Source organism: Pyrgilauda ruficollis, unplaced genomic scaffold, assembly GCF_017590135.1.
Source record: "Pyrgilauda ruficollis isolate IOZ18807 unplaced genomic scaffold, ASM1759013v1 scaffold12, whole genome shotgun sequence".
NCBI classification, from domain to species: Eukaryota; Metazoa; Chordata; class Aves; order Passeriformes; family Passeridae; genus Pyrgilauda; species Pyrgilauda ruficollis.
Window position 1 is genome coordinate 15,550,793 of NW_024510321.1, and position 14,131 is coordinate 15,564,923.

Genomic DNA, 14,131 nt, shown 5'->3' on the forward strand with positions numbered 1-14,131 from the left:
TTGTGTTGCAAAACACAAACAAAATATGTGATCACAATTCATGATACAGCCAAAAATGGTGATTTTAGAACACTTAAAATAAATGTGTTTGGGATTTTTTTTTAAATATTGGGATAGTCACAACTTTGAATGAAGTAATCGCATCCAACCCAAAGCCTAAGCAGCCTGGATAAAAAAGTTTTTAATCAGTCAACACATCACTAGTATTTAGTGATGCTGTATTTATACCTTCACTTTTAGAGTCACACAAGTAGCCATTTTCCCCATAAACTACCTCTGTTCCTTATGAACACATCCATGACTGCATCTTTGCCATGCTTTCACCTCAAAACTCAGCTTTCCAAAGATTCATAGGTTAAGCACTAGTGGACTAGAAAGACCGGGGTCTAGTGTTTGCACTCTAAAGAAAAAGCACAACTGGGTGTGAAGAGAATGGGAAAAATATTCTATTTACCAATATTTTGAAAATAACATAATATTTAAATCTACTCTTTGTACCACATAAACCAGTAACAAATATATGTATCAGTCCTGCAGCTCTGTCACATGTGCTCAGCTAAGACTGATGCATTTCAGCTATTTAGTTACTTTTTAATCATAACTTTAACCCAGTACCCTTCTGTTGTTTAAGGATGAAGCCTTTTACTGTTTTGAGATCAGGGACTGATTTGTAAACACATTTTAACAACTTGCAAGGCATTTCCATCTTGTGAGGGCAGTAGAAAGCTGTATCTCCCTATAACATAACTTCTATTTGAGTAACAAGAGGATGCCAAGGCATCACTACTGACAGGACACACCTCAAGTTTGGGGCTAACTGCAGAATGGAGGCTCCCAAAGACCAATGTCCAAGCCCAAGTGTGCACAGTCCAGCAGAGAGCTGGCTCACCACCAACCCCCTGAGAACTCCTCTTCTAAGGCATATTAATATAGAAAATTGTTTCTCACTGGCAAACAGATGTACTAAGATCTCTTGCAGTAAGAATATAATTACAGATATTCAATTGTCTTTAAATGCTTGCATTTCTTTCTTTCATATATTGACAGACACCAGAATTATCAGTGGTTCACATCTATGAAGTACCATGCCCCTTCTTCCCACCTCTTAATAGGGGAGACTAAGGCAGAAAAGCTAAATAAAAGGTCCTGTGAACCCACCCACAATTCTTCCCCACACCAGGAATGCACAAGGTACCAAAGAAGAGCACAAGTAAAATTATATTCTTTATTCATTCCATTTTAGCTGTGAATATTCCTATTATACAAATACAGTATAAATTCCAAAATCACAATATATTACAAAATAAAAAAGTACAAACTGCATTACTTAATAAATATATCTAACAAGTTAATCAGAAAGTAGAAGAGACAGAATCCAGATTGGAGACATTTAAATGTTTGACCCAGCAAACCATACAAACCTCAACCTAAGTATTTTTTCTCTTTTAAACCATAATGTAGAACACCATTCCTGATTTCTTGATTAGAAAATAAAGTCACGTGAATAAAATGTTGTGATCAGATAATGACTTGTTGGTGAAACACCAGTGCCAAAAAAGAAGCAGGGCTTATACGAAAGACACCATAACCCCAGAAACAAGAACACAAACACTGAGGTGCAGCCAAGGCAATTACTGCCAAAGCAGGAGACTATTATCTAGTCACAACATTCTATTGCAAGTAAATGTTCTGTTATTATAGATAAATAATGTAAATGGAGCGGAGAGTGAGCCAACCAGGCAACAAGAGGCCAGTTTTCTCAAAACAGTAATTAAAAACAGAAGAGTCAATTGCTCCCTGCACTGTTCACGTGTAGCTGCATTCCAACTGGCTCAAAGGACCTGTTCTGTGCTCCAGGCAGAGAAAGCAACTGTTCCTAAAAGCAGTCTGTTCTCACTTTGCCGCACTTTTACAAAAGCCATTATTTTAATTTTGCAAGAAAATACCCACAATACTTTCATCAACTAGGGGGGTCAGTTTGACATCAACTTCATTTGGTAAAAATATAAGGTTTATGGGTAAAAAACACAGCAAAAAATAGCTGTTACATCATAAGCCTTATTTACAAAAACTGTTTACAAACGTTTTTGGCTGTACAGCTGAAAGCCAGATACTAATGTAAGATGTAGAAGATGGAGGTAACAGTTTAAAAATAGTGTGCAAAAATACATTCTTATAGAAAATAGACAGTGCGGAGGGGAGACACAAACATACACAGAGAAATCTGCTTGCAAATAACCCGAGGCTAAGTTTTTACAACAGAATATTACAACTACGTCTGTATTTATCCCCCGCAACCTACAGTCTTTCTCCGTCTGGGGTGCTGCTGCTTCATTAAGGATTAAGGCATCACCATCACAGCCAGCACGCCTCTCTGTCAGTCCCTGCAGCAAAGCTCCCGGCCCAGGCGCTCTCATGAGCAGGCATTCTGCTCAATGTACATCTTGGACAAGGACACTGCCATGGACTTGGCCAGCTCCTCATCCCGCCTGCGCTGTACCTGAGTCTGTCTGCACCACGCCTCGTACTCTGGGTTGGGGCACACGCGGTCCAGCACAGCATCGTAGTGCCCATTGCTAAGCCAGCTCAGCCAGATACTGGGCCGTGTCGGGTCCTCGGGCCCCAGGTAGTGAACCATGGTGGAAACGGTGGGGCTCTCGGGCCGGCCGCCCGTGGTGAGGTGGATGTTCACGTTCAGCATCTGCCCCATGGCCAGCAGCTCCGGGTAGCCGGCCCAGGCCCCGTCCTGGGCGGCGCCGATGAGGAACTCTCCCACGTCGCCCTCGATGATGGGGTTGAAGTGGTCCAGGTGGTCGGCGATGTAGTGCACGGTCTGCTCGCGGAGCTCGCCGTGCAGCCGCTGGTCCCCGTACACCGCCTTGCAGACGGCGCGGTACAGGCAGTTCCCGTCGGGGATGATGTGGAAGCGGAACCGGCCCTTCTGCCGCAGGTACTTGTCCTGCTTCTCCACCTCGGCCAGGTACAGCGCCAGCTTCTCGCTGCGCTCCGCTCTGCCGCCGGGCCCCCGCCGCACGTCGGGCCCCGCCGCCTCCTCCTCCTCGCCGTGCGCGGGGCCGCCGGGCTGCGCGGGGCCCGCGCTCCGCTCTGCGGGGCCGCAGCCGGGGACCAGCCCGGGCTGGGCTCCGGCGGCCGCCGCCTGCAGCGCCTGGCAGTGCTCGCTGAGCCGCAGGCTGCGGTTGCTGGGCTCCTCGGCGGCGGCCTCGCCGTCGCCCCCGGCCTGCCGCACGCTCTCCAGGATGCCCTCCAGCCAGGCGCGGCTGCGCGGCGAGCCCGGCACCAGCTCTCCGGCGGCCTCGGCGCGCTGAACGATGCGGATGGGCACGATCCGCTCCAGCGGCCGCCGCCGGCTGACGGTGACCTGCGCGCAGGAGCTGAACTGCGGGCCGCCCGCCGGCCGCCCGGCCGGCCCCGCCGCGGGGCCGCTCGGCATCACCTCCAGGCAGGACGAGAAGGCGGGCATGGCGGCGGCGCTGCTGCTGCCCCCCGCGGGAACGAAGCTGTCCTTGCCGGAGCTCTCAGCGGCCGCGTTCGGGCCCGCGGCGTCGGCGGCGCTCGGTGCCTCCGCGGCGGAGGGTCCCGGCGACAAGGAGACCTTGAAGACGGCGGCGGAGCTCGGCGAGGCCGCGGCGGCTGCTGCTGCGGTGGCGGCCGCCGGGTAGTGGGTGATCACAGAGCTGTAGAGCTGCATCCTCGGCTCCCCGCGGGCGGCGCTTTATAGGCGGCGCCGCCGTCGGAGCTGGGGCGGGGAGCGGCAGCGGGGGCCGCGCTGGGGCTGCCGAGGAGGATGAACCGCCCGGGTAAAAATAAACAAGGGCATCACCGCCCGCCCCGCCCCGGCCGGGCCCCGCGGCCGCAGCAATTCCGACTGCGCCACCGGGCCGGCCCCCCCGCGGGCTCCGGCCCTTCTGGAAGCTGCGGGAGCGCGGGAGGGGGGCGGGGCTGCCCGCGCGTCAGCGAGCGCCGCCCCTGCCCGGCCTACGTGCGCTCGGTGTCGCGGCTCCTGCTCGGCAGCTCGGGCGGGGATAATATCCATTATATCCCCTCGGGTTTGGACAGTGCCAGGCGCCAGTGCTGTTTGTCCACCTGAAGTCCCTCTCTGGGAAATGCACTGCGTGCATACAAAGGTGTGTGATACAAACCAGCACGTATTAACAGGAGGCACGCGGTCTGAAATGCAGGTCTCGTCAAGATCATTGATAATTGGTTTATTAATGCCGATAGCACTTCAAAATTAAGCCATGTCCTCCAGCCTTAGCTGCGGTATAAATGAAGTCATAAAGCCTTTGTCCGGGGACAATGATGAGATCTGTACACTCTCCGTTTTGCTTGTGTTCCGACGGGCATGCTGACCAAGAAACACCAGTTTGCACTACGACCAAATGCTAACACAGACAGTCATTCCTAACAAAACGGGAGAAAAGGTACTGACATATGTAAGTTCTAAGTGATACTTAAAAAACAGGTCTGAATGTCATCCCACAGCCTCAAGTATCTTCAGGAAAGTGTTACTAATGCAAGCAGATTGTAGAACTTTAAAAACAAACAGAAAAACAAACAAAAAACCCTTTATTTGGATATTCTGAAAAGTTTCTTTTCCTCATTCCATTTACATTAATTAAAAAGACAGAATAAGAGGGCTAGTTGCAATATACTGCAATGTCCAAAATAATTTTCTTTGGAGCCTTGGTTGTGTTTTGTATCAATGTTTAGGGATGTACTTCCTATCTTCAGTCTCTGCAGTTAATTCCAGGGATACCAGTAACACAATATGGAATTTCATTCTCTTTACATGGAAAACATATTATGACTCACTCTGCTAAATTACATGTTGGAGAAAAAATGCTCAAATGCTTCATACAAAGTAATGTGGATATTTACAGGGAAAGTTTTCACATACATCTTTTTTATTCTGGATAAAACACAGCAGTTTATTGCATGCAGTATTGGGAACCTTTTAGTAAAATTTTACAGATTAAATACATATCCAAAATTTTTGCCTTCGAAGCTGAAATGTAAGAAGTATATCAGATATGAATCAAAGCCCAAATGCCCTCAGTTACCTGACAGAGCCAGCCAAAAAGTTGATATCTTTAGAACAAATGGTGATGGGCCTTATCCAGGAGCATTTCTGGCAGCCTGTTAGAGTGGGATAAGATATTACAACTGCTCTGAAATTACAGAGTGACTCTTGTATTTCAGAATGTTCAGAACTTTGTTTTAAATATAGTTTGTGAGCCCAGTCAGTGAGTCTTTATTTCTGGACTAATCATTACTTAGAGAGGGATATATATTGACCAAATAGCAGTAAATTGAAATCTTTCCTCCTTGAAATGGAGGCTTGGAGCAAAGGAAAGATTCCCGTCTAGTTTTATTTCTTAGCCAAGATTTGACAGTGTCTATTTCCAAGTTAACATGTGTATGTTTATATATATACTGATAGGAGAATTAATGTAAAACTAATGGAAATTGCCCCTTCCAAGTGGGTTTCAAATATGCCAGTTGCTCTTCATTGTGTGTTTGGTCATTTATAAAATTGTATTATGTATATTACTTAATGTTTTTCAGAAAAGCTATCTGTAGTTTGGTTTAGTGAATGTTCTGTCTTCTAGTAAATGTCAGAGGTGAGTACAGGATAGTAGTTTCAAGTCTTCAATAGTCTGGTAACAGAGAGAGGGGAGGGAAAGGCAGCTCTTTCTCTGAGAGAACAGTAAATGGATGCAGCAGAATAAGAGCACTTCTGGCAGGAGCAAGTGCTGCATTTTGAATGCTCAGTACTGCAAATTTCTTTCTTCTAGGATATTACAGAAACTCCTGCTAATGACTCTTCTGCCTCTCCAAATCCGTAGGTTATTTGGAACGGTGGTACATTAATGGATGGGCAGCTGTTTAATTCTGACTGTTGGTTACAATGAGGTATGACTCGAAGTTTTGGTGCTTCATTTGAGGAGAGAAATAGATTTTTGTATGCCCAAATTACCCTTGTACTAGTATTCTGATGCTCTAATGCAGCATATTCAGGATAAGAAAACTTGTTTGTCTGAAAAGAAATACAAGGAATATCCTGAAACACGTGCTAGATATGCCATTAGGTTTTTATAATGGTAGCAGATAGATTGTTCTTTTTTTCACATTTGCTTATAAGCAGATATATAATGTCTTTCCTAAATTTTCAGTTAAAATGCACATAATAAGCTTACTAATAATGTTAAAATACAATCAAGATCTGTTGCTAGGTAACTGAGAGACAAAACAAACATTGTAACCACTGTCTTGATGTTAATAGTATATTACTTTTGACATCTTTATTATGTCCTGTGTGAAGTAAATGGAAAGAGAAGCTCACCTTGCTGTGTTTTACCTGTGTTATTAAGTACTGACAGTGTAATGCAACCAACATTTTTCATCACTGAGCAGCCAGAGTTAGTCACACGTGCTTGGCCTGAGGGAAATCCAGTCTCTCTGGATGACCAATGACAAAAATCCCACTGAGCCTCTGCCACAGAAGCATCTCGTACTAGGAGTTACCAGGAATCAGCACTTCCCAAAGGTAATTTTCTTAGATATCTGACAGGTTTTAACAATAACATCCTAAACCATGGTCTACACCATGGAGTAATCATAGAATGGCCTGGATTGGAAGGAATTTCAAAGATCATCTAGCTCCTGGTCACCTTCTGCTAGACCAGGTTGTTCAAAACACCATCCTGACCTTGAACACTTCCATGGAGGGCCATCCACCACCACCAGGTGCACAATCTGGAATGATCAAGTGCTATGAGTACAATTCTGGTGAAATAGAAATTTCAAAGAAATATTTGAATGCCTTTAATGCAATAGTCTCTATAAAAGCCAGGGACGCATGGTTCTGCCTTTAGGGCCTTTTACTACTAGAATATTGGTCTTTAAAATTTCTTTCAGATACATATAGAACTGCTGTTAATTCCAAGAAAAACTAAATTTTGCTTTATTATGACCCAGCTAGAACACAACCCATGTATGGATTACTTCCAGAATACTCCTGTATTTCCAACTTCTGTCCACTTTTCCCTACAGGTCGTGGCCTCACAAACACTAGAGGTGTTTGGAAAGTGAGGAGAGCACACTGTGGATATGCCCTTCACTGTTTTCCACAGAGTAATCTTCCTGAGCTTCTGATTCACTCATTACAGGGTAATGTCCAGTCCTTTGCTCTTACAGAATAGATCTCAAAACGAGCTCTGCAGTAATAAAGCATAAACATCTCCCATGGTTAAAGTTTCTCTTGACATTACTGTTATCACTGGTTACCCTGCACATTCCAGGGATAGTTTAGATTGTTTAGAAGGCAAACCACAATCACAAAAACAGCTGTGGAACAACAGTGGTATTCACTGACGTAAAATGCAATGCATGAGAGTAGAACTAATTTTAACTTTCATGTGTAGTAGATACATGATTGACATAGAAGAAACAAATTAATTACATCACCAGGAACATTTGCTAGTGAAAAAAGAAGTTGGCTAAAATGATGTAGTGAAATGCACTAAATAAGCGTTTCCATTGCTTCTTTTTTGTTTCGTTTTTGTTTATGCTGACATAACAGCCCTTCAGATAAAGATATTTCTCACTGAAATATTTGATGAATGTAACTACATACAAATTACCTACAGAATTACATACAAAATGACTTTTTGGATGTAAGTTGAAGATGAAATGTTGAATTTATACTAATAATCTGAAGTGGTATACCAAGGAAAAAATTTGTAAATTATTAGAAAATAGAAAAATATATCAAGAAACGTCCAATACAGGGAAGAAATGCATATACACTTCAACTAGAAGGAACATACTGACAAAAGATCAATTTCATCCTCTGTTGCCTGTAGATTATCATATCATCATATCATATCATATTGTGTCATTTCTTTCATAAAATTACCAGTTACAGGCAAATTATTTGGGGTACGGTCAGTGAATCTATAAAGCTGTCACAAGGCAACAGAATTGCCAAAAGAACCAATTCTGCTCTTTCCCATTCCCAGTGTCTTTTTTCTACTCCTGATGCCACCTGCTTTGTGACGGCCTAAGTGTTAGTAATAACTAAAGTACCTAGTGTATTTCATCCTAAATGCTAACATAACAAGGAGGAAAACTGTATCCACACTTACACTGAGGTGTGAAAATGTTGCATAAACAAGGGCTATGTCTCAGAGAGCTTTGCCTCACAATTTGTTGTTCAGCTTCTGCATATATTAAAATTTTATTCACTGTATGGGTGCACCAGGCATTTGAGATGCAACCAGTGCTATGACATCATGTGGCAAGAGTTTGTGGAAAAAGGGCTGTTGGTGATAAATATAGACATTTGCTCATGTCTCAAGGGCTCAGTTGGTATCCCAGTTGATAAGTGAGTCTCTAAATGTGAGCGATGACGCAGATCAAGCCTCACATTTCTGCTCAGAGTGTAGATGGCAGTTGCAGTGATCATTGTGCACAGGGCCTTAAGATGATACCAGGGAAAAAAAAGTGGGGGGTGGGAATCAACAATGCTGTTTCCTCTGAAAAGAAATGTTAATAATTTGGTAATAATGTTACATAGACAAATTTTATAATGTGTATGATGTTTAGAAAAGTTATCTTCTCTATTTTTATAAACCTGATGAGATATAAAAGTGTTCACAATGTCTAATTTTTTGTCAGTTACAGGACATCAGTCACCTTCTCTCCCTTTCATGTTGGTTAATGGCAATTTAGGGTCAAGGAAAGTAGATACTTTGGCTAAGACTAAGAGCAGAACACAGTTCTGACAAGGACAGACTGTGAAGGAGGTAGGGGAAATGGGCAATACAGAAATACCAGAAGCAGGAACTCACCACTCACAATTGCAGGAAATATTATTAATAGCTTAATCTTGATAAAAACTGGAAGCATAAAATAACTGTGGTAGAAAAGAAGGTGCAATACTTCCAATATTCTTGAAGTGAAAAAATGCTCCTGTGAGGCAGCAAGCAGCCAGCACTAGCATGTGTGGCCTCACTGTTTGGAAACAGACTGACACCATGGCAAGCGTCATCCCCTCTATCCTCCACAACCTCGCAGTGCACACCTTTCCCTGCCTTTCTGCCATCAATAAGCAGCAAAAGGAGGGATCATCATTTTGCAGCCAGAAGCGAGTGTCACAGAAAACATTTCATCATTCATGCTTTGACAGTCACGGAATAGCAGGTAATTACATTTACCAGCTTTGTTGCTCCCCTGCCAAGTCCTTCCTGTGGGAAAGGGCTGTGGTTATATGCTACATAACCAGCTCAGCAAGTCATGTCAGCTCCCTGATGAAATGGAGGGAGAGAGCTTACCTCATCACAATTAAAAACCTGCTCTGTTTCCATTTATGTAGCACAGAGCTAACTGTTACGGCAAGGTTGGATCACAGCTATTTAACTCCACTGCCTTAACATGAAAAAATAACACAGGTAGAGCCATTAGAGAGGAGGGATGACATCAATTCATCCTGAATGATGTCCTAGTCTGCGTAAATAACCAAACCTTTCTTTAACATACTTTACCATACCTAAGTGTACAATATGGAATTATTTTTTCTGATCTGAATTTTAAAAGTTCTAATATAACAAGAGACAATTTTTAAAAAGCACTTATAACAATGAGCCTGAATCTGAAATATTTTTCACTGGAAGCAATCAAGGACAGATACTCTCCAGTTAATAGGTTTATACTGGTAACTCCAATCAGAATGGAACCTTTATTTAGCCTGAAATATAAATTAGTGTTCCTGAGGCTTCCAGTGAATATCTACAGAAATTTTAAAACAGGATTTTATCAATTTAAGTGTTTCAGTATTTATTCTGGTGTAATGAAAGCAGTAACATTGTTGCAAAGAAGCACTAGTGATTGAAGGGACATTATCCATACGTGAAAATAAACATTCTTCAAGTTGCGATTAATAGGTAAGCACAATTTTATGAAAATTAAGCATTAATCAATTAGTAATTCAGAAACAGACTCCCAAATACAGTCAGCTTACTATATCAGACATGGACATAGAGGGTTTTGTGTATGACTACCTGAATTTGATATAAAGTCACTACAGGAAATTTAGTATATCTAATCTTGCAGTATCTAAATAAAGTTTCTGATACTGCATGGTATGAGTCATTACCAATCCAATTAAGAAAGGGATTAAAACAAGAAACAAAAGATGGTGATGGGGAGAGACTACTAAAAATGATTTAAAGAAACTGTTACACTGAAAGAAACTTACTAGTGGAGTACTTCAAAGATCCATCTTGAGACTGACTTTAATATTTGCAGTAATTACACCAGCACTAGCTGTGCTACTCACTTAAAGACTGAGAGCTGAGCAGCATTTAAAGATTTTTTTAAATGCCATATGGGAAGCATCTGAAGACTAGAGACAGAATTGCTTATGTGACTATCTGAAATTCAACAGTGCAAAATGAAAGGGCATCCACCCGGTGGCAGGTCAGTATTTCCATATTAGCATAATCTCAGCTGTGGGAAACCAGCAGGACAGAAGACCCACAAATGCTATTCAGAGGCAGAATCACTGGTGTTTCTGATGTGATGTGACTTTCAAAAGGACAAATAGGATCCTAGAACACAGCAGGTGAGTACATATACAAAATAAATATTTAAGAAAGGACTTGTGAAACTTAATCTGGAATACTGTACGCATCTCTGTTCACTGTTGCTTAAGGATGTTGAGTGGAAGGAGAGCAAGGGGGAATTAGAATGATCAGGGCACTGGTGGCTGTCTAACAAGAGGAGACAACTGCTCTTGGCTTGCATTACCTAACAGGTTGCATTACCTAAGGTTGAGAAGGGATCCCTAAAAATAAATCACAGATTAAATACTAGGGAGCAAGAAGAGCTCCTTTGGTGAAAAGTAGTGTTGGCCAAAAATAAATGGATACAAACTGGCAACAAAGAAGTTTGGTCCTGACTAACAGCCTTGGCTTTCAGATATGACATAACTGCAAATAGTTTTATGAAAGGATGCTGGTAACAAAATACTTGCAGCAGCATGGTGAAACCAGGGTGGCCTATGAATGTGAGGACCATTATAGTTTCATTATAACAGAGGACTGTAGCTTGGTAAAGACTTTGATCTTAATGTGCAATCTAATCTTATTCCACTTTTTTGTACCATTTATGTCTCTTTCCTGGTTTGCTTTTTTTACTGGGGTTTTTTGTGGTGCCACAGTGTTCCCTGCACAGAAAGCACAATCCCCAGCCAGTGAACCAGTAGCACTTCTGGAGAGATGAGACACAAACCAGAAGCAAATAGGATATAATTTTCAAAGGTTACTATTGTTTTTCTTGGGCCAGGTCTCATAAGCCCTCAAAAAGAAACTTAATACACCTAAGGATAGCTCAGCTATTACTTTTGGGGGCATAAAATAAGCAGGATGACTTCTGCTGCGGTGTTAGAAAAAAAAAGGTTTAATAAAAGGCAAAATAACAAACAGAAAAACTCGAGCCAGGTGCAAAGGTCTGCTTCTGGTAAAAACTCCTCACAAAAGCACTTTAGCTCTTTTGTTCTGTTCTTTTCTACCTGATGGGTCAGGCAGGACTTTTTGGCTTCTATCCAGTTAGATGTTCTCTAGTGTTTGGTGAAATCCCTGAGGTCCTATGAGGTGGCTTTTCACCTCATCGTTGAGAGAAACTTCTGGGCTCCTTTCCTTTTTTGGGGGACAAAATTTAGTTTTGCCACTCTGTCATTAAGGGACACACTCCTACAGATTACAAGTAAACTCATTTTGCAAGGTTAAAAGCAGTATTTTATTAGGCTATGAATACTATTCTTTTGGATTTGGCATCAGTACCATTTCAAATCCATTTTCAGCAGCTTCTAACTGGGTTAAAATTATCATAAAATTCATTTCAGGGAATTTGGAGAATGAAGATTATAAACAAACAGCTTTTGATTATTATCTAAGAGAATCAATAGCTGTCCTTGCCCAGGCTAGAGAGCAAAGACGTTTCTAAATAAACAAGATTATTATGAGTGCAGTTGGTAATTAGGGTGTGCAGCATCGAGTTACTTAACATAAAAACATTAGTTAGAATAGTTGGGATCAACAGCAATCAAAAATAAGAAAAGAACTAACAGTGTTAGTCATAATATGTCATAAACAAAGTGTTGAGTTTTTCAGTTCACAAATACATGTGAATCTTCTGATCAGAACTTCTAATGGATAAAACTTGCTCCTTTCATATGTATCAAAGCAATATATGGGATAAATAAATAAGTTTGCCTAATCTGTGACCTGACTCCTATATGTCATAAAAACTTTGATGTAATCTTTGGCAGTTTTTTCCCAATACATTTGTGATCTGTTTCAAATAGCTAATTAGGTTTTTTCCCAAACCAAAATGCACTCTTCCCTATATTATTAGTTTTGAAATGTGACCTAAAAGACAGGCTTTACAAATGGTCTTTTGAAGCCAAGTAATAAATTCTGCCAGTCACTCAATTACCTTTATTTTTCTAACACAAGAAAACCTGAGAAGAACAGTTGAGTTACAAGTAACAATTTAAACCATTACTCAGTTCATCTGACTTAATGATGAAATCTCCCTTTTATATTCATGTAAGTAACATCTGTCAATGTACCCATGATTTATCTCTTGCACTATATGTAACTTCTTAAATTTCTCTTTTGCTATTATAATAGAGATCACTTGTTTATCCCTTTTTCAGCTTGAGCTCAAAGAACAGAAAAAAATCTAACATTTCATTGTACGTTGGCAGTTTGTATCACTTTCCATCTTTCTTCTGTAGATGAAATGCCCAGAGCTTGCAGAAAAGGTATAATTAGTTAAATTATTTTCATTCTTGAAAATAAAGGCACATTTTTTTTTCTAAAAGGCATGTGAATCCCTGGCACTTCTGTGGACTCACAGGAGTTGAAATGGTTTTATTAATCTAATCAAGGTGAGTTATGAGCCATAAAGATTATGTGTCACACTGAACAGGCACTGAACTAGCAAAATTCAACTCCATTAGAAGAAATCATCCTGTTTAAAACTCCTTACATTATCTATAAGTAATTATTTGCTTCTATATTTATAGAGTTGTGCTATGTTGACATTTGATATTAAATATTAAATATTTGACATATCTCCAGGTGTAATCTGAGTTTTAAAAAGTTTAAACAATTTTTAATGCAAATGCTAATAGCTATTGAGGTCAAAGAGCACTATAGATCAAACAGTGCATTCAAACTCACATTAGTACCTTTTTCTTTTTTTCAGCTAGTCCATACTTTCTGACTGACTTCTATCAAGGGAGAATTATGAGAAAATTATGCCTAGCTCTGGGCCATCATACTATTGTCTCCTAACTACGCAAAAACTAGAATGTCATAGTTTAGGTTTATTTATTGCAATGAAATAAAGCTGGCCATTCATAATGACTCATACTCATGTTCAAACCGCCTTCCTCTAACCTGCAGCCATAGGCTGCCTAGATTTTCCTTCTTCCTTCAGAGGAAGAAATCCTGAGCCACTACTCTGTATTTCTTCCATATGTTCTTCTCCCCCCCAGCCTGTTGGTGACCAGAGGTGAGAGGTTCAGGACGGTCGGTGTGTAGCGGGAGGCACTGCCCTGGTGCCAGTTACGTGCAGTGCTGTCTGGAACATGCCATCCTGTGGGGAACATGTTTCCTGACCTCGCCAACCTGGAGGGCGTGAACTCTCATCAGCCGCTCTCCAGTGAGGATCTAACCACTCATATTCACAACTAAACAGCACTTTTACCTGAACTAGGAAGTGCCCACTTGGACAGATGCCCAACAGCCAGGAGGTTGGCTTAAGGTGGGGAAGAGGCTACGCAATGACATTAAAACGTATCAAATGGGAAGAACACCTAGAAGGGAGCGAGGGTATTTCGGAGCAACAGGCGTCTGGGAGCAAGCAGGAGAAGGCGTTCTGCCTCTCGGGAGATGAGGCGCTTGGGCCGGACGCATGTTCTCCGCTCGGGGACGCTCTGCGGGCCGCCCCAGCCCGGCGGGCTGTGCTCGGCGGCCGCCCAGGGCAGCGGGGCCGCGGCGGCGGCACCGGGAAGCGGCGGGGCCCGGCCCGAGGCAGC

The 14,131-nt window shown here is 42.2% G+C and overlaps 1 protein-coding gene and 1 long non-coding RNA gene across 4 annotated transcripts in view; one reads left to right on the forward strand and one right to left on the reverse strand.

The window, feature by feature from the left end:
• Nucleotides 1–1,211: 1,211 nt before the first annotated feature.
• Nucleotides 1,212–3,860, reverse strand: OTUD1 (OTU deubiquitinase 1). Its single transcript, XM_041486029.1, has one exon. It carries the CDS (start codon nucleotides 3,707–3,709, stop codon nucleotides 2,414–2,416), a length of 1,296 nt encoding a protein of 431 aa, XP_041341963.1. The 5' UTR covers nucleotides 3,710–3,860; the 3' UTR covers nucleotides 1,212–2,413.
• A 644-nt stretch (nucleotides 3,861–4,504) lies between these two features.
• Nucleotides 4,505–14,131, forward strand: part of LOC121363598 — a 10,439-nt gene continuing 812 nt past the window's right edge. Inside the window, exons 1-6 of one of the 3 annotated variants that reach the window (XR_005956737.1) lie at nucleotides 4,505–5,500; nucleotides 5,587–5,642; nucleotides 5,868–5,934; nucleotides 6,436–6,568; nucleotides 7,075–12,976; nucleotides 13,589–13,857. This is a non-coding gene — a long non-coding RNA (uncharacterized LOC121363598). Of the gene's footprint in view, nucleotides 5,501–5,586; nucleotides 5,643–5,816; nucleotides 5,935–6,435; nucleotides 6,569–7,074; nucleotides 12,977–13,588; nucleotides 13,858–14,131 lie in introns of all 3 variants that reach the window. The other 2 variants (XR_005956736.1, XR_005956735.1) reach the window with 2 other exon arrangements.